Raw genomic sequence first — 19,802 nt, forward strand, 5'->3', positions numbered from 1 at the left:
TTTTTTTTTTTTTGTACTGAGGATTGAACTTAGGACCTCATACTTGCCAGTCAGGTACTGTGCCACTGAGCTAAATTCCTGGCTAAATGGGTGTTCTTAAAGAATGTGTATTATGTGGTTTTTAGGGTTTATAGGAAGAATAAGGAATAAATTGAAATAATAAGACCTTATCATTGAGGATTGTTTTCAAGTACTCTGATGGTTTTTCCTCTCCTAGAACACAAAAGTTTAAACAGTTTCTCAATGAGAGTATAAATCAGGGTTTTCAGCGGGATAAGTAGAATGGTCATACTGATTAAATCTCTTGGGAAAGTTGACTAGGTCTTTATATGAGTAACACCTCACATTTGTTCAGTGCAGCAGGTTATATTAGGACAGTGGTTCTCAAATTCCAACATACATCAGAATCACCTTTGGGGCACAAGATTGCTGGGCTTTACATCTGCTGTTTCCTGTTCAGTAGAGTCCTGGGGTTGGAGTCTTATAATTAGCATTTCTAACAGGTTTTTGGTCCAAAGATTATACTTCAGATATCTAATGCCCCGAGAGAGTAAGTGATTTACTTAAAAATATAAAGCTGGTGGATGGTACTAAGCTAGGGCTTGAACTCAGCCCTTTGCACTGGAAATTCAATGTTCTTTCTGTTCTACAGGTTTTTTTTTAATTGAAAGACAATTAGAGGTAAAAAAGACAAATATTCTTGCAGTGTTGTGATTCTCAGCCTGATGAATTTGTGCACAGCCCCAATATATTTTTGCTGTAGCCCACTTTTAGATAATTTTATTGTTTGTGCCTGTGCATGTGCTTAGGTCTCCAGTGTATCTGGAGGTGGGAGAGACATTGAATATAGGTGAAATTGGACCTTGAGTCTGGCATATCATGGATAGGGTTAGTATCATGTATGGTATCTGGCCATGCTCTGCCCAGTAGGAGAAGCTAGATATCTGAGTTGATGATGGTATCCAAAGATTTACTTTTCTTTTTCTTTTGGTACCGGAGTTCGAACTCGGATCCTTGTGCTTGCGAAGCAGGAAGCAGAACCACTGAGCTAAATCCCTGGCCCAGATTTGCTTTTCTAGCATGTCTGCTTATTAATGTGACTGTAAAATACAGAAGCAGGCTGTGCTTACAGATGCAGAATGTTTGCCTGGGTTTAGTTATTTGAAGTCTGTGTTACATGAAGTGAAATAATTTTGAGTACTAAGGAGTGTTTTTCTCATTTGCAGAACACTGGAGATGACCAGACTTCCTGAGTAGAGAGAAAGCTTATGTGATCTGTTACCTTGGGGGACAATTGAAGAGATTATTGACTGAATTGTTTAGAGCTCCATTCATTTTGCAAAGAAGAGTATGTTTTTCTGCTTAAAAACTTTATTAAAAAAAGGAAATAAGTTTCATATTAATTTCATTTCCTTTCTAGTGGCTGGGGCTAGAGAGTATAGTATCATCAGAAACGTTGTCAGAATTTGTTTTATGGTATACATGTGTATACATAGCAATGTAATACCAGTATATCCCAAATTAATGTGTTCATTTACATATACAACAGATCTTTACAATTTGATTGATAGCACATAGGATGATGTTCTTAGTGTGTTTCATAGTTCTATGTGTTTACATATTATTTCTGTCTCTTATTTTCAGAAGTAAGGCTTTTTTTTGAGGGGAGGGGTGGTACTGGGGATCGAACTCAGGACCTCATGCTTGCCAGGCAGGTTATGCTGCTGAACTACTTCCGCAGCCCAGAAGTAAATTTTGATTCTTTTGTAAATGTGAGCACTTTGGCCTATATATGAGTTAGAAAAGTTAGAAGTAATTTTTCATTTTCAGTATGTCCTTTATGGTGAAATACAAGTAGGTAAAAACCAAATTCAGGTCATTAATGTTGACTGGTTTATCTTGAGGTCAGTAATCTATAAACAGCATGTTCATAGTTTGTTTAAGGTATAACTAGGGATTGCTGTTGTTTTATTTATTTTAGGGAAAGTATAGTAGGGTTTTACTTTGGAAATCCTTGGAAGCCCTTCAGTGGTGTTTGGACTAATAAATCTTTTACCACTAAAAGAATATTATTCTTATGGTAATGAGAATAATCTTTTGAATACTTGGCAAAATAAATGCCTAAAAGAAATTTTGTTTTATGAATCTATTTTTTTCTGCTCTAATGAGGATATTGTAAATCATACATTTGTATTAATGGTATTTCTTAAAGCAATATATGTAACTAAACTAAACTGATCTATAAACTGTAGGCATTTGTAAATTCTGTTGTAAGTACTATAAACATTGTTAGAGTCTTAATGGTCAGATTATGTTGTGAATGTATTGTTAAAATATTTTAGATGTTTTGTTAAATTGAATAATGTCTATTGGAATAGTAACTTGGAAAGTGCATAACTTTATATTTGTATAAAGCTCTATTATTTACAAAGCATTTGATGTGTGTAATCTCATTTGGCCTCCATGCCTTAGATGAGGACCTTCCAGCTATTAAACAGTTTGTCCAGGGAAATATAGGTCACAGGATATCTGTGGAATATAAACAGGACATGTAACTATTTTTAAAGGAAGTATTTGTCTCAAATGTCTTTTCCTCCCTTTAGAATCATTAATTTATTAAGTATTTGCCATTTTATTTATATTCAGCTGTTACCCTCTCTGGGAGAAAAGTTGGTAATGCATTAGAGGAATGTTTTTAATTAATTTGAAAGTTGTAACCTGTTTATTTAGGGTTGGGAGTCTAACAGGGATGCTGTGGTATAGTTAGTTATCAGGTTAACTGTGTTGCTTGAATCTGCAGTCCTAAACCAAAAATTACTTGAATTTTGGACTTTGCCTCTGGCAGGATCTACTTCTTAAGAACAAGAATGGGAGGCATTCTCATCCCCTCCCTGCTTTTCCTTCCTGCTGGCTGAAATGTAGACACAGTAGCTGGAGCTGCGCCATTATGGAGGTCCCTTCTTGTGAATGGCAGAGAAATGAGGTAGAGATTGTCTGAATCCCATCTGGTGGGTAGAATGGCCCTCAACTTCCTATCTGAACTTTTACATGAGAGAGAAGCAAATGTTCATCCTGTTTGTTACTGCTTTGGCTTTTCTTATTCATAGCCTAACTGAATTATTATCAATATAACACACTTGGAGCATCACCTGTAGTTCTTCCCTTTAGTGCAGCATTTGAGATACAGTAATTTAGTAAGGATGCACTTACTATTATCTTTTTTCTGTGTAGTAACTGTGTGACTGTTATAGGTGTTATTGAGCTCTACTCTTCAGATGCTCTTGCTGCATAAAAATTCACCCCAAAAGTTACTGATGTGAAATAGTCATCTTATTTAAGTGCTCAGAAACTCTGAGACAGAAACTTGAGTGGAGCCGACGGGGGACAGCTTTTTTTCTGCTGAACAGTGTCTGGTACTGGGGAAGACTTGAAGGCTGGGTTTGACACTTGGGATGTCTTCAGCTTCAGGCCTGGAGGTTGGAATAGGCTGTTGTCTGGGGCCTCAGCTAGCTGCTGGTCTGAATGCCTGCAGTGTGATCTGCTTCACTACCTGGTCTTGCGTTGTTACAGTGGACCTCCCAAAGGGGAAGAGGGAAGTGCATGGCATTTTTATGCTTGGTCCTGGAATTCACATCACCTCTCTTCTGCCATACTCCATTGAAGGAAGCAGTCACCAGATTCAAGGACAGCATATTCAGACCCACCACTTGAGGAGTGTTAAGATTATAGTTAAAAAAATTAAGGATATATGGGATATAGATAGTGCTGTGGCGATCTTTAGGAAACAAAATTTACCCTACCTTCAATTTCATAGCAATTGAAAATATTTAGAGGAAACTGAGGGTAGTAAGTTTTTAATCTACCCTGGGTCAGCCTCAGCTTTAGAGAAATTGACTAGAAGGTCCAGTTAATATGAAAGCAACATTACATTCTCTAGCCATCAGAATAAATAGATGGGTGGAAGTGAAGGTATAGTAATTCCACCTTAGTGTAGGTGTTGTGGTCCTTCTGAGTCTCTATATTCTTAGAGTTTACTGGAGTTCCTTTAGGTGTTACCTCATTTGAATCTCCTCATCCTCAAGAGGGAGAAAGGACCATTTTCTGTACCATGTTACATCATGCTACGGATGTGTAACTATGGTTGAGAAAAATAAATTTATTAAAGATTGTAATAGAAAGAGTAGTGCTTACCAGGTATTCCATATTCTAGTTGAGGCTATGGTGTTTGTTAGCTGTGGCCACTGAAAAGTGAACGGAGTGACTGTTGTCTTTTGCATGAAGAATGTGAAGCTCTGATGTGAGATTTTCCAGCCTTGCATTCCCTTTTGTGGCAACCAGTGGTGGTCGGGTGTTAAGATGTTAGGTGTAAGTCAGCTAGGGATTTGGGTGACTTGTAAAACAGAATCTCTCTTATGTATTCCAATTGGACATACTGCTGCCAATTGCCAGTCTTTGCCATTTTTAATCTCCACATCTGTTTTTTGGGAAGGAGAAAAGATGGTCTTATTGCCTCTGAGAAGAAAGTTTTCTCAGAAATTAGAAGATTTTGCTTCTACTTTCATGTCTTTGGTCAGGTATTTGGGTAGACACATTGCTACCTTGAATAAATAAGATTTTGTTATTTAGGTAGAGGGAACGTAGCAGGATCTACCACATACTCTTCTGATTTCTTGGAAGGTCAGATAGTCTTGGTGTGGTGTGTCATGAATCACTCCATTTTGGGTTTGGTCTTTTGGGGCCTCATCTAAGAATTCAGTCCAAATCAATAACACATCTTGTTCTTCATGTTTTTCAGATAGTTTTAAAATCCAGCAGAGGTATCTAATCAGTCTTAACATTTTAGAATATTTCTTGTAGGCTAGTGGTGGTAAACCTAGGGAAGGTGTGACATGGGGCATGCAGAGCCTTCTCTGTTGGCACGAGAACCAAGTCACCCCAGCTGTCATGCACCAGATAACAGTTGTTTTTTCTAAACTAAAGCCTCAATTTCAGGTTTAATTGTGCTTTATGATAAAGTTTGGGCCCTTGGTCTCTATAAAAAGTTCACCATCACTGCTCTGGGATATTGCCTTTCTCTGTAAGCTGCATTTTCTTCTTTTGTTTGTAACTTGCACCTAGTCCACTAGATGGCAGTACACCAACATGGGATATAAATGATATCTACTGTAGCACCCCATCTCCTTGGTTTCATGGGAAATGATGGTTTTCATCCTAGCCTGCAAATAGGACTAAATTCACTTTTCCTCCTTTGTAGTAATTAAAATCCATGCTTATGAACACATAGATGCTGAATAAGTAGATACACTAATAAAGTACATGTTTGAATAAATACAATGATGTATATCTAATGTATAGACACCATGGTAGGTATTGGAGATACAAAGAGACATAGGGGCTGTGCATGATTTGTAACTTCCTGATATTGCCAAATCTCCCCATTTAATATTTGAAAAGACTGGAGTTGGAGAGTCAGTAGCTTTCTAGGTTTATAAGTGGAGAGAAGTGAAGCCAGGAATTTTTGATGGTGATGGAAAGACAGTGAGGTTGAATTTAAGATATGTTGGGTGTGAAGCCAATGGGTCACGGCAGAGTAGTAGAATATAAGGGAAACCTAGAATTCAGCCTTAGGATTGGGCTAGAGTTACAAATTTAAGAGGTATCTCTGTAGAGCAGAATTGAGAAATGAAACAAGAGATAGTTGTTTGTAGCAAAAGTGTCTGTTAATGAACCAACAGCTGAAGTGTAATTGCCAAGGAACAAGGGGTTTTGGGGTACACACATTGGAGACAGATCTGAGGTTAAATCCTGGCTTAATGTTTACTAGCTGTGTGTTCTTGGGCAAGCTGTTACCCTCTTTGACCCCTTGTAATGACTACATGAGGGAGATACTATTTCCAGAAAACAGGCTTAGAGATTGTAGGAAGTGATCCAAGGTCATGGTGCATCTAGTATAGGATGGATCTAAGATTCAAATCTGAGAAATCTGCCTTAGACTTATCTGCTAAGCACAAAGCAAACAGTGTCCCCAATTATACTGTAGCTGGTATTTTCAGTGTCCTTCTAATCAAGTTTTACACACACATGTATGCATGCATATGTGTGCACACAATTTATTTCAAGGCATTGATATGAAATATGATTGTAGAAATTGACAAGCCCAAAATCTGCAGAACAGGTGGCAGACTGGCTTCTCTGACAACTGGTGTTGTAGTCTCAAGGTCAGTTTTCTTAGGAATATCTCAGATTTGTTAAGACCTTCCGCTGACTACATGAGACCTACCCACACCATCAAGGGTAATCTCTTTTACTGAAAATGAACTAATTATAGATGTTAGCCATATCTACAAAATACCTTCCCAACGACTCCTAGATTAGTGTTTGGTTAAACAGTTGTATATTGTAGCCTAGCCAAATTGACACAGAAAACTACCATCACTCTCTTCCAACTGTCCGAAAATAATGACAGCAGTGAATCTGTCTTTCTCACTCATCTCAATATTCCCAGTACATAGCCCAGTGGTAGGCACCTAATGGCACTCAGTAATCTGTCACCTACATAAAGGCAGACATACACACTTGTTTTCAGCTGTAGACCTGGACTAGGCAGGATGTCCTTCAACACAACTTTCTTGGAGGTTTCTTGGATGAAGGGAGCAGGAGGACTGGTATCAGCAGAAGACAGGCAAACCACTTTGAAAACCCAGCTTGGTCAACTCAGGTAGTTTTCCTTTTGAGAAGATGAAGCAACTGATGGTTATTGCCAATGGGGGCCATGCGTAAGGCTGCCAATACCAAGAGCCAAGAGGTGGGTAGGCACTGTAAGACACTGTACACCGTCTGTTTCTAAGCGTGAGCTAGGAATTCTTTCCATCTCCTGATGCTTTCTTAAGATGCAGATGAGGTTTTCAAGCAGGAAAACCAACTGAGCTTAAATGAGAGTGTCTTTGAGCAGTGAGCATCTATAGCTACTCCTGCACCCCACTGAGACCAAACAGCCCCTTCTGAAAACACATAGAGATGGGGTAGTGAACATTTTATTGATGGAAACATCTACAAAATTAGATTGAATATGTATTCTTTTGGAGTATCTTCCTGGACATCTACTTTTATTCCTCATTCCACATCAAAAGAATAACATGTCCTAGAGCAAGTAGGAACACTTGTTCAGTGTTTCCACTTTTCTTTCTGAGATTGCATCCTACTGTCCCCTGGAATCCTACCTTTCACCCTCTTTTTTTTTTGGTGCCGGGGATTGAGCTTGGCTCTTGTAAGGCAGGTGCTGGAACCACTTAGCTAAATCCCTGGCCCCCTTTTACCCTTTTACTAACATTTATCTGCACAAATCATCTGGTAACAGTCAAACACTTATCTTTATACCAGAGTACCTTCAGAACAGAGCTGGGCCTATAGCAGATGCTCAAAGATTATTTATTAAAACAGGGAAAGATGTTAGGAGTGGGGGAGTTGGGGGGGCACACAATACGAATAATGAGTTGTAATGTTTTACTTAAAGCTTTGTCTGTTAGAGGATGTAAAACAAGCCAGAGATGCATAAAGGGAGATAATGCAACTTTTCATTCCTTTTTCAATTCCAGGAACAATGGGTAAAGGACATCCTAATTCAAAGGAATTATTTCTGTGGAACTAGAGAATAGCATGCACACAAATTTGTATAGACACACACACACACACACACACACACACACACACACACACACACACACACACACACACACACACAACACACACACACACACACACACACACACACACACACACACACACACACACACACACACACACCTACCTCTTTGCTGTGACCACAGGAAACACCTGGATGCTTTCCAAATGTTCCAGGCTCTCTCCTGCAGTGTTTTGTAGTGGTATAGGACATCTTTGAAATATTCTGGGTATTTATCCTTTATGAGTATTAAAAATGTCTTCTTCTGGTCTATAACTTCACATTTAACCTTTTTCAGGACATCTTTTGGCTTTTACATCTTTTTAAAACAGTATAGTCATATTTGTCAACTTTTAATGATCTGGTCTTTCATTATTCATTTAAGACATACTTTCCTTATGAAATTTAATAATGACATGTATAGTTTCTTTTAAAGGTATAAAATGTTGCTTTTCTTGAATAAGCTGTTTAATATAGAATTTATGTTGGTATATAGTATCAGGTGAAGATCTCATTTCATCACTCCCCATCCAGACAGTTAGTTACCTCAGCACCTTGTACTGAATAGTTCAGATTTTTCTCACTGATTTGTAATGCCATTTTGTCACATACCAAATTCTTATTGTGCACTGGTCTATTTTTTTAAATTATTATTATTTAGTGGTTCACTCCCTCCCTCCTTCCCCTTCCCCCCATTACAGAAGCCTTAATTTTAATTGAAATTATAATCTTTTAGAGTTTCTTTTCACAGTCATGGTTTAGATTCTCTTTCTTATCCTAAGGATATAAAATTACTTTCCTATATGATCTACTAAAAATCTCATCTTTGAGCCACCTCAAATTAACTTCTTTGTATGTTGAAGCAGAATCTGTAGTAAGTTGTATTTGCACACAATTTTTTCTGTCCTCTCTGCCCTTGTCATATCATTTTAGGGAGAAATATACTCTTGTTTTTCCTCCGACTTTGAGTTTAACTATGTGACTTGCTTTGGTGAATAGAATATGAGTGAATACAATGTATGTCTCGCCCAATACGAGATTTTAAATATGTGTCTTGGTTTACCCACTTGTATTCCTTACCGGAAATATGAGAAGTTCGTGATCTAGGTAGCCACTGTTCCTTTAGTCTGGCTCAGAGAACAAGAGATATGTGGATCAAGCCTGAATCTGACCTGCAGTATACCACAATTGACTTGCGGACTTGAGTGTAAGAAGTAAATATTTGCTGAGATTTTGGAGATACTTGTTACATGACATCATTGCAGGAACATGGCTAACAAAAGATCTAATTTCTTTTTATTTCCCATAAGGTGAGGGAGTTATTGAAATGTCCATCCTTTCCACATAGGTATCCAGTACCAATTCTATCATAAATTGAGTTTCTTTATGTATGTGGGTTTGTTTGGGGGCTCACTTTTTAATTGTTTGTCTATTTGAATATTCCTGTACCATACTGACTCAGTGTAGATTTAAATATTGCTTTTGTGAGGAATGTAGTCCTTTGCAGAGTTATCATCATCATCATTATTATTATTACTGCAGTTTTCCAAATAAATTTTTAAATCAACTTTGTTAAGTACCAAGAAACCCTTTTGGGATTTTTTTATTATAACGTTGTTGAAACTATATTTAAATTGAGGAAAGTCCTATCTTTGCATTATTGATTCTTCTGATCCATAGACACTGTGAATCTCCTCATTCATTGATTACTTTCAATAGCATTTTTATAATTTTCTCCACAGAGAACTTACTTTTTTATCTTAGGTATTTTAAAATTTTATATTGTTATCATAAGTAGTATCTTTTGCAGTCACATTTCCTGAACGTTTTATATGTATATATTTTAAGAAGTTTTGTATAGATCCTTTGGAAGTTTTCTCTAGGGAATCATACAAACTACAATTAAAGATAAATATGTTTCTTCATTTTCAACATTTATTTATGCCTTACTACCTGGACTTGTATCACCAGTATAATATTATAAAGATATGCTGGCAGCAAGCATCCTTGTTTGCTCTCAAAATTAATAGGAATATTTATAATGTATCCTGGTAATTAAAATACCCTGATACATTCTGATAGAATTGTTTCAACTATATTGTGGGGATGTCCTTTCCAGCCATGATATGATAATAAAGACTGGACTTAACTACTGTGAACAACTAAAAAGCTGGACAAGGTACATAAAATAACTTTTTGTACTCTGGACAACAGGCAGTAAGTGACATGATCCCTAGGGAAAGAGAAATGAATTAGGCTCCATAATTGCCCTGGCCATCTGCCCAAGGGCATCTTTCAACAAAAGGCTTAGGGAAGAGGAACCAAAACAGCCTAGAGGCCTCTCTGAGTGGAGGAGAGCATAGATGATCCCAAGAAGGAGTCTGTGGTAGGTCAGGTGAGCCCCAGGTCTGCTGCAGGACAATTGGAAGCCCTGAGGGTGTATTGAACTGGGAGCAGGGAAGACTCACAACATGCAAACTCTTGAGAGAACAGAGAGACTTGTACTGTTGGTGTTGTTTGTGTTCTGTATTGTCCTGGAAGCCAGAATTAGTAGAGTTGGATGGAAATGAGAGATGATTTTGGCTGAATCCAGGGAAGTATTTTTTAACAGTTATGGCTGATCACACTGAAGTGGGCTTTCCTGTCTGGTGTTTGCTATGGAATTCTTTGGAAAACACTGATTATAGATAATAATCTCTAGTTAATTAGAATCAGTATGGACAGTGCGTATCTGCTATCTTGGGCTGAAGGATTTTTTTGAGGTATGTCCTGGTCATAGTCTGTGTTGTTGACCAGCTGCTGGGGAGTCCAGCTGTCACCTGCTTCCCAAAGGTGGAAGCTGTGTGGGCACTGCTGGCATGCTTATGGCCTGGCTGAGTGCCAGGGGGACATTTGGGGCCACTGCATGCTAAACATGCCTTCTGAATGATGCAAACAAAAAACTCTGCAGCTTGGATGAAATGTTGAGGTAGTGTACAGGGTTGCCAATAAACAGGGTACTAGTTGGGACACTATCATATCTCTGAAACCTTCTATTTCTGGGTAGATTCTATGCCATATCAACCCCACCTTTGAGCCTGGGGACATTCTTGACTAAGGATTATCTTCAGCCTAATTTGTGGTGCAGAAAGAAGAGGAAGGCTGTAAGATTCAGCTCTGAGTTCATAGTCTGGCTCTGCTACTTAACCAGCTGTGCCGCTGTTGGCAAGTGATGTACAGTCACTGGCTTCCTTGTTATGATGAGGATGGTAACACCCACTTTAAGTCATTTTTGGAGATTGAATGAGAAGATGTAGGTAATATGTTAAGCACCTAGTGGATGTGAAAAAGGAACAGTACTTAGACAGTGTTGGCTGTGATTCACGTGCTGCTTTCAGTTATACATACTCACTTTCTTAGTGCTCACCACTCTATGAAATATGTACTATATCATTCATTTGGTAAGATGAGGCACAGAAAGGATGATTCTGCTCAGGGAGGGTCATACTTGTTAGAGACCAAATTCAGACTAGGAAGTCTGGCCTGGGTACTCTCATCTCTTCTGCTGTGCACCTCCTGGAGATCAGTACCAATGCCCCTGCATGACCATTGACATATATTTATTGGCTCCCTGCTCCTGACAAGAAGCTATGTTAATGCTATTTGATGTTGGGGCCAGTGATTGATTGCACATAGGACCATGGTCCCCAATGATTACATTGCCTAGTGATATTGTAGATGTCTTTATAGAATTGTTTCAACTATATTGTGGGGATGTCCTTTCTAGCCATGATATGATAATAAAGACTGGACTTAACTACTGTAAACAACTAAAAAGCTGGACAAGGTACATAAAATAACTTTTCATACTCTGGACAACAGGCAGTAAGTGATGTGATCCCTAGGATCCCTAGTATGCTCTGATATTTGCCCAAAAATCATCCAGGGACACATTTCTCAGAATACATCCTCACTAAGCAGTGCATGACTGTGTCAGTAAGAACATTTAAGTTTGAAGCAATAGGGTCACAAAATTGAGGGGAACACAGTTCCAAGTCACAGAAAGTTTATCATCAGTGGGGAGATAATGGGAAGGTGGAAGGGACAGAAAACCAAAGGTCAACAGGAAGGAGAATCTGTGGAAATGATTGGCCCACATTATCTTGTTAGGAATGTCTCCTGGTAAATTTTTAAATAGTCATTCTGTTTTAAAAACCGGCCTCTTTTGAGTTGTGTGAGAACTGGATCACCAGAACTTGGTCAGCTCAAATGGCTACTGTCAGATTTCCCAACCTTCACACTTGGCTGAGAATTTGTGCTTTTCCCATGGGATTCTTGTTCCAGTTGGATAGACAAGCAGGTCCCTCAAGCATCATGCAACCATGGTCTTGCTCCTGAATTTTATTCCCAGATCTGTAAGACAGTCTGCTGGATGTTTATGCTTGAGAGGTCTGGCCATCACCTCGAATTTAGTCTTTCTGGAATCAAATTCATTTTTATACTGTAAACTGTTATGTGCCCTTTTGTGAACCCCAAATTGTATGTTTAAGTCCTAACCCTCAGTACCTTAGAATGTGACTATTTCAAGGCCTTCAAGGGGTTAATGAAGGTAAAACGAAGTCGTAGGGGAGGATCCTAAACAATCTGAATGATGTCTCTGTAAGAATAGATCAGGACACAGATACACAGAAGGACCATGGGAAGACGGAGAAGAGGACAAACCAAGGAGAAGCATCAGAAGGAACCACCCCTACTGAGACCTTGATCTTAGACTTCTGGTCTCTAGAACTGTGAGAAATAATTTTCTATTGTTGAAGCTCCTCAGTCTTTATTGCTTTGTTATGATAGCCTTAGCAAATTAATACGCCAATCATCTCCCTCATCTCAGTCCACACATCTCTTATTACCATGCCCCTTGGATTTCTTCACACTGACTTCCAGAATTTCTCCTCCAGTCTTGCCATTGCTTCCTGACTGTACACTGCTGTAGGTGACCTTCACCCACAGTGTGCCTGCTGTTCATCTTGCTCACATCCTCAGTCCACCCAGAAGACAATAAGAGACCCAGAAAAGGGGAGGGACAAGAGGGAAGCTGGGTTTTAGGATCACTGTAGTCTCAATTCTTTGCCTTGGCATTCAGAGACTTGTGTTCTATTCCTGGTCTTTTGAGAATCTGTTCCTTATAAATAAACATAATTAAAAATACTCTTAATCCCACTTTTTGCCGAATCCTAAGTACTTTGATGACATTTCAGCATAAAAATCTTATGTCATGTAGCTGTCATTCATTGCTCATGTCTCAGCATCCCACCTCGGATGATGCTTCTCTGTATAGTAAATTTCCCAGTGCTTGGTATGGGGCCACATTCACGTGGTTATTCATCATAGGTCAGGTCTACAAGAACAGCCCTGAGATGAGGATTGGTTTGCAGTGTAAGAGAAGAGTCTTTTAGGTTTAAAAGGGTGTGCTCACTACCAGTTAGATGGTCCATATTGTCCTAGAGCCCAGCCTCTCGGCTTCTAAGCAACTAGCCCAAGGTAAATATTTGTACCCTGCTGATGATGAAAGGGCCTTTCTCTTGGTGGTGTGCAGAGGTGGTGTGTTCCTTGATGCTGTGGTGTTGTTTAGTGACATACCCTGGGTCTTTGGGCCTCTCTTACTTCTCCTGCATTTAAAGCTTGCTTCATAAAACCATGGAAAGAATTTTTTTAAACATCCAGCTCCTGCTTTATGCTGGGTTCAGGCAGGGACCCTCACCACTGTGAATGTTTGTTTGCCTTTTCTCTATCTGCAAATGTATTTTACTGAGAATTAAGGGAAGGTTGCGTGGAGGGGGTGGTAGCAGACACCTGAATATACATTTTATCTGTTTCAGACCTGTCCATCAACTGTCTGTGTCGTGCTGGGAGTAGCCAAACAGTATCAAAAGTTAAATGTTTGGCAGATACCAATTTAGCTCCTGGTTGAAAAACACTTTGTCCTGCTTTTTGATCCTGAAAAAGAGAATCTTGAAATTGTCAGAAGGAAAATGTAAAGCATTTTACCTCTTTGCTTTGAAAATGTAAGTCACTTGGGAGATTTAAACATATGAACATCTGTCTTCTGCTGTGGAATCTCAGACTGAACAATACGTGATGTTCATTTTCCCCATCTGAGGCCCGAGCTTCCTGTGATATTTATCAGTTCCAGTGGTGAAAATTTAAATAAAGAAATGGATAACTGTTTCAAAGAAGAAACAATTGTTCTCACATAGAAAGTTTTTAAAAGCATAGTTTAAAATCCACTCCACTCTTGGGATATTTTTAGCCTCTTGAGAATGTTCCAGATTGCTGACTCAGTAAGCCCAGGCTCTTAAAATGCGTGTTTTTACACTCCACAATGTTACATTGTCTAGGCTCCTTGTCATTTAAGTCTGACTGTGGCTTCTGAAGTTGGCCCTGGTTTCTTAGGGACTCTTCACAGCCCTTCTGAGCCCCGCCCCCCCAAAATGTGTTGAGAGAGCAAGTTTTTAGCATAGTTCAGAGAAAAGGGACCCAGAGTAGTATGTGAAAGGACAGAATGTTACTGTAATTATGGCTCAGCTGAAAGGGATTCAGTGCTAATGAAAGTTAGCTTGCTAGATTTGCAGGAGGAGGAAAGCCCAGGGAACAGCATCTGCCTCAGGTCCTGTGCTGTGCATGTGCTCCCTTCTCTCCAGGCTCCCCTAGCACAGAGGAGCCCAGTGGGTGGGTGGTCCATATCCCTTTTGACTCGGTGCAGCCCTAATTGAACACCTGACTTTGGTCCAAGTAGAAGCCAAGTGTTTCCTGATCTGAACATTAGCATTAGTAAAAATACTTTAATTATCTTCTATAGGTTATTTAAAATTTTCATGGATTTACAGACAGTCCTTGCTTTATGATGGTTTGACTTAATATTTTTTTGACTTTACAGTGGTTCAAAAGTATACTTATAATGATTCTGCTTTTTGCCTTCAGTATAATTTCAGTAAATTACTACAAAATCAATTTTCTGTCAGATGATTTTGCCCAACTGTAGGTAAAGGTAGGCTAGCTTGAGCTGTGAAGTTCTGTAGGTTAGGTGTATTAAATGCATTTTCGACAGGACATTTTTGACTTCTGATAGGTTTACTGGGACATAACCCCACTGTGAGTTGAGAAGTGTCTGTCATTTATTGAGATGATGTGCAGTCATTGGTATGCATAGGAGAGGGAATGGCTTTCCTCAGTTTAGGTATCGGAGCAACACAGTTATATCCCACACAGGAGCTGGATACCCCTAGTTGGCATGAAATCTTTCTCATGAACCCCTAACGATTGCAGGGTTTTGGGGCACGGTCATGTGACCAGTACTGGTGAATTCACTGGATGCGTTGGCCCCATTGATTCCTCTCAGGGAAGTGGCCTTTGGGATCCCAGAGTCAGTGGAGACAGAGCATGGACTTACCTGAAGGATCTTTGGTCTCATGATTTCTGGCTGACTAAAGGAGCATGTGAGTGCACACATAAAGCCTGACTAAAAGAAGGAAATCTGGCAAAATATTTCACATTAGATTTTACAAGTACTCAGCCTGCTCAATATTACAGTATTTGCCCCAATCTTTTCCTGACATCCCCTTCAATATCACAACCCATATTCTAAGAAAACGAGGATTGCCTTTTCTGGCTCTCTCAGTAACTTTAAATCAGTGATTCTCAAGGAATGGTCCCAGGTCCTGCATCTTCAGCATTGCCTGACTGCATTATTAGTTTTGCAGACTATGCCCTTCTTACCCAGATCTACCAAGTCAGCACTTCTGGGGGTAGGGAATAGGGGGCGGCTGTGTTTAATGCATGGTCCAGGTAGAGTTTTGAGCATTGCTGCTGTAAATCACAACTAATTAAGCCATAATCTCCAATCCCATGAGTCCTCCTGGCACTTTTATAATTTAAATGTGGTATTGCATGTTAAAAGTTGCATATTAATTAACTTTTACATGAGACATTTAAAAATTAACATGATACTAACATTAGATAATATCTTAGATATAGAAAGTAGCATTTTTCTAGAGAGTCATAAAATATATTTGAAAGGGGAAGTGAAGACTATAGTAGTGGTCTTCTCCAGCCATTAAGCAGAGATGAGGGAAGCTCACTCTGTAAACTCAGGGCCATTCTAATTTGAGGAAGAATGGGGACTGGAACAGTCTCCAAAATTGTAGGACTATCAGAAGATGTATGGGCACTTGATATCTCTTAAGGATTCAGATTCTCCAGGACCTCAAAGCAATTCCTTTGGGCTCCTGGAAACTCTAGAAATCTAGGATGCTGCTCTATTTATGAGTTACACTTTCAACATCTTCTGAAAGCTTCTAGCCAAAGTTTATATCTTTAAGATCAGGAATTCTATTTACAAATTATTATTTTTTTTGGAGGTACTTGAGATCAAACCCAGGTGTGCTCTACCACTGAGTTCCATTCCCTACTGTTCCTACTTTTTATTTTAAGGCAAGGCCTCACTGAATTGCTCCCGCTAGTCTTTAACTGGCAATCCTCCTGTCTCCTGAGAAGCTGAGACTACAAACTTGTGCTCCTGGACTTGGTGTCTCTGTGTCTATCTTGATGACATGTTGGAGTCCAAATGCTTGTCCTTGATACCAGTGAACATTTTCAAATCTGTAATGCCATTGTCTGCTAGGATAACCTCCCTTGATTGTCATTTTAAATGTGTCTAGTGTGGACCAGTTACTTGTGATTAACATTTGTGTCCTAGTATCCTTAGCTTTTGTCTTAGTTACTGTCACTAGATGCAATACACCCACAATTTAAAGGAAAGGAGGTTTACTTTGCTCACAATTTCAGTCCATGGTCGGCTGGCTCCAAGGCAGGAAGAGGATGGAGAGAAGCATGGCAGAGGAAAAGGTGCTCAATCCATGGCATCCAGGAAGCAGATAAAAGGAAGGAGCCTGGGATAAAACCATACTCTTCCAGGTCACTTCCCCCAGTGACTCACTGTTAGGCATCTACTAGTTTCTAATAGTTTCATTCAGCTACTAAACTCATCAGTAGATGAATGCACTGATCAGTAATAGTGTCCCCATGATCCAATCACTTTTCACACACATGAAAATATTGGGGAACAGTTTAGATTAAAAACAACAGCTCTGAAATGTAGGAAATGGCTTGTCTAAAGTCCTCTGACCTGGGTGTTGGCCTTTCCTATTATCTTTTTAAAAATGAAAAACATACAGTGATTCTGGTTTTGCGTTTTTAAAGAAAATATATTTCTATATGAAAGCATTGGGTGTGAGAATTTGATAACTGGTGATTGTTACCATATTGTATCATCTAATATGGGGACTCGGAGGTGGGAGTGGCTTTTTGGTTGACATATCAGTTGACTGCAGAGCTGGAGCTATGACAGTATGACTGGACTCTGAGTTCCGATCTCCTGTCCCTCAACCCTGATGAAGGAGCAGGCAGATGCTTCTGGCACCTGAGTGAGGCTTTAGATATTTTTGCTCATTCTTCTCCCCTACCACCACACCACCATCTTTCTGTAGCCCTTGGTCTCCTCCCATAGGACTCCACCAAAGCAAGCATAACTACTTATTGCATGCAAAGCTCCATGCCAGCACAGAGTGGTGTGGAGGCTAAGCCAAACTGGGCAACACATTTCGTCCATTCTAAGTCGCTCATTAAAAGGTATCTCAAATTGGGGAATGTTTCGTGATCTGTAGTCTATAGATAGGTTCTTTTCTTTTTTTTGCGGGCACATAAAGATGCATGCTACAACTGTGGCACCTGAGGCTTGTTGAAATGCAGCTGTTCTCCTCTCAGGGAGTGTACAGTCTTCAGAGCAATGGCTCGCGAGAGGGCAAGAGCATCAGAGGGTTCTCTCTGAGGAGGGAAAATATGAGCTGGATCCTGTAGGGTGAGATGGTAGCAGGCAGAGAAAGTGCAGAAGGTCATTTCATCCTCAGAGAATAGTGTAAGCAAAGCCTAAAACTGGTGGGAAGGAAGGATGTGGCTATAGGCAGAGCTGATACTCGGCTCTACCTGGCTGTTGTTAACTTTCTGAAATATTTCTTGACTACAGACAGTTCCAGGCTTAGGATTGCTTATGCTACTATACAACGGTGGCAAAGTGATATGCATTCAGTAGGACACACTTAAAGTTTGGGTTTTCTCCAAGGTAGTAATAATTTGCAAGGAAAGATAATTTCTTGGTGATGCTAGGCAGTGGCATCAAGCAAAGGGCAGCCTGTCAGCCATGTGATCAGTGAGAAAAGTCAACACTCTACAGTGTGCTGTATTGCTGACCAGGGATATTGGGTAGATTTTGTGTATGAAATACATTTTGGATCTAGGATATCTTCACCTTAGTTTGGGTTTATTGGGTTACCAGCCCAGTCAAGGAGCATATAAGCAGCAGCTGCCCCAAGCCTACCCAATATATCCCCATCACCTGGGCTGCCTCAGCTGCCTTCCTCCCAGATGCTGTGACCTACCCACAGTCCAGCTAGTAAAGGGTTAATGTTGGCTCAGCTGTGAGCCTCCAGGCCCCTCTTATTGGCTGGTTGGTGTCAGGTTCTCCTGTCATATTTTGAGGTAGTGATTATCTTCCCCTGGTTGGGGGCTGGAGAGAATGACTCCAGGGCCTAGTAGAACAGAAGAACCCACTTCAAACCCGATTCAGACAGTGACACACAGGTGCTGTGAGCCAGTTGCCAAATCTTTAAAACTGTTCTTCCATGTTTATTCACACATCCTGAGTGGCTATTTACTTCTAAATGTAAACAGCTATTACTGTGCTACTATATACAATCTAAAACATATCCAGAAATAGAATTTTTAAAATAAAGTGAAAATAAATAGAAATCAAAATTAGATCATTTCCTGTCCACACTGCAGTGACTCATTGCACTCCTTTACCCACTGAGGAGAAGAGTACCCCATCGGCCAGGGCACTGTTGGGACAGTGCAGAAGTTGGGGCTGTTCAGTGATTTACCCATCGTGTTGGAAGTAAGTGAAAGGAACACAGTGGAGAAAATAGCTGTAAAAGATATGACCATGAATTAGATGCAGAAATATTAAACATTACAACCATACCTTGTCTGTCTTCATTTGTTAGCTATTTTTGGTTATTTTCCTAGTCCCAAGCAATATTGCATAATGTAAGTGTGTGACTCAATAAGGTGGATCTTTGAGTATAGTGAGAAGCCACAGGGAGGAGACTGGGCACCTGCAGGCCCCAAAGGAAGAGCCCTCAAAGCTTGCACCCCATGAGTAAGAGGGAAACTCTGGACCATGTAGCAGCAGGAAATGGGGGCAAACTTGGAACCTGTGTGAATGCTGCCCATTGTGTCTGGGGTGGTTACGTGGGGTCTGAGTGGAGATCTGTGGCCTCTGATATCTCAATGTCCATTCCTTCCAGAAAACTTGGGGAATGAGTCAAAGATCATAACTGCAGGCATCCTTTTTTTTCCTCGGCTCCAATAAGGGGCAAGTGGAGTGGCTGTTTCAGATTGAGGCACTCGAGAAGGTGAGCCAGGATCAGGTGGGGTACACAGGTCAGTACCCACCCAAGTCACAGATGGCTTGGACCCCACAAAGCCCTCCTCCTGGGTCAGCCCATGGGTTAAATGTAATTGGCTCCTGGGTTGAATCGACATTTAATATACTTCTGTAATATGGACATCACTATGCTAACAGCTTCACTTATTAATTCATCTAACCCTTACGTGACTCTTACGAAGTGGTACTATTTCTAATCCCACTTTATAGATAAGAAATGAAAGCACTCAGAGTCCTGAGTCGCATAGGTAACCAGCAGTGCTGGGATTTGGACCCAGAGAATGTTGATCCAGAATCGGTTGTCTATCGGGGGCCGGGGATTTAGCTCAGCGGTTTGGTGGCCTGCCTTGCAAGTGCAAGGACCCGAGTTCAATCCCCGGTACTCCCACCCCTCCAAAAAAGACAGAATCAGTTTTCTTAACCACTAGGCTTCACTGTTCAAGATCGGTAGGCAAATTGATACGTGTCTCACAGCCTCCCTGCTTCACTAACAAACTCCCAACCCCAACCCCAAATTTCATCAGCAGTCATGTGCCTTAGACCAAAGATGTGTAAGGATCTTAGAACCACACATAGTCCAGAAAC

General features: G+C 40.1%; 1 protein-coding gene across 1 annotated transcript in view; it reads left to right on the forward strand.

Annotated features, from left to right (window-relative positions):
* Positions 1–19,802, forward strand: part of LOC104858568 (Golgi apparatus membrane protein TVP23 homolog B) — a 138,646-nt gene that overhangs the window by 21,760 nt on the left and 97,084 nt on the right. Inside the window, exon 7 of the mRNA XM_033762775.1 lies at positions 1,227–1,348. Within this exon, the coding sequence (XP_033618666.1) occupies positions 1,227–1,253 (27 nt within the window). The 3' untranslated portion in view covers positions 1,254–1,348. The remainder of the gene's footprint in view (positions 1–1,226; positions 1,349–19,802) is intronic.

Source organism: Fukomys damarensis, unplaced genomic scaffold (genome assembly GCF_012274545.1).
Source record: "Fukomys damarensis isolate Sample0158 unplaced genomic scaffold, DMR_v1.0_HiC HiC_scaffold_13, whole genome shotgun sequence".
Classification (NCBI taxonomy): Eukaryota; Metazoa; Chordata; class Mammalia; order Rodentia; family Bathyergidae; genus Fukomys; species Fukomys damarensis.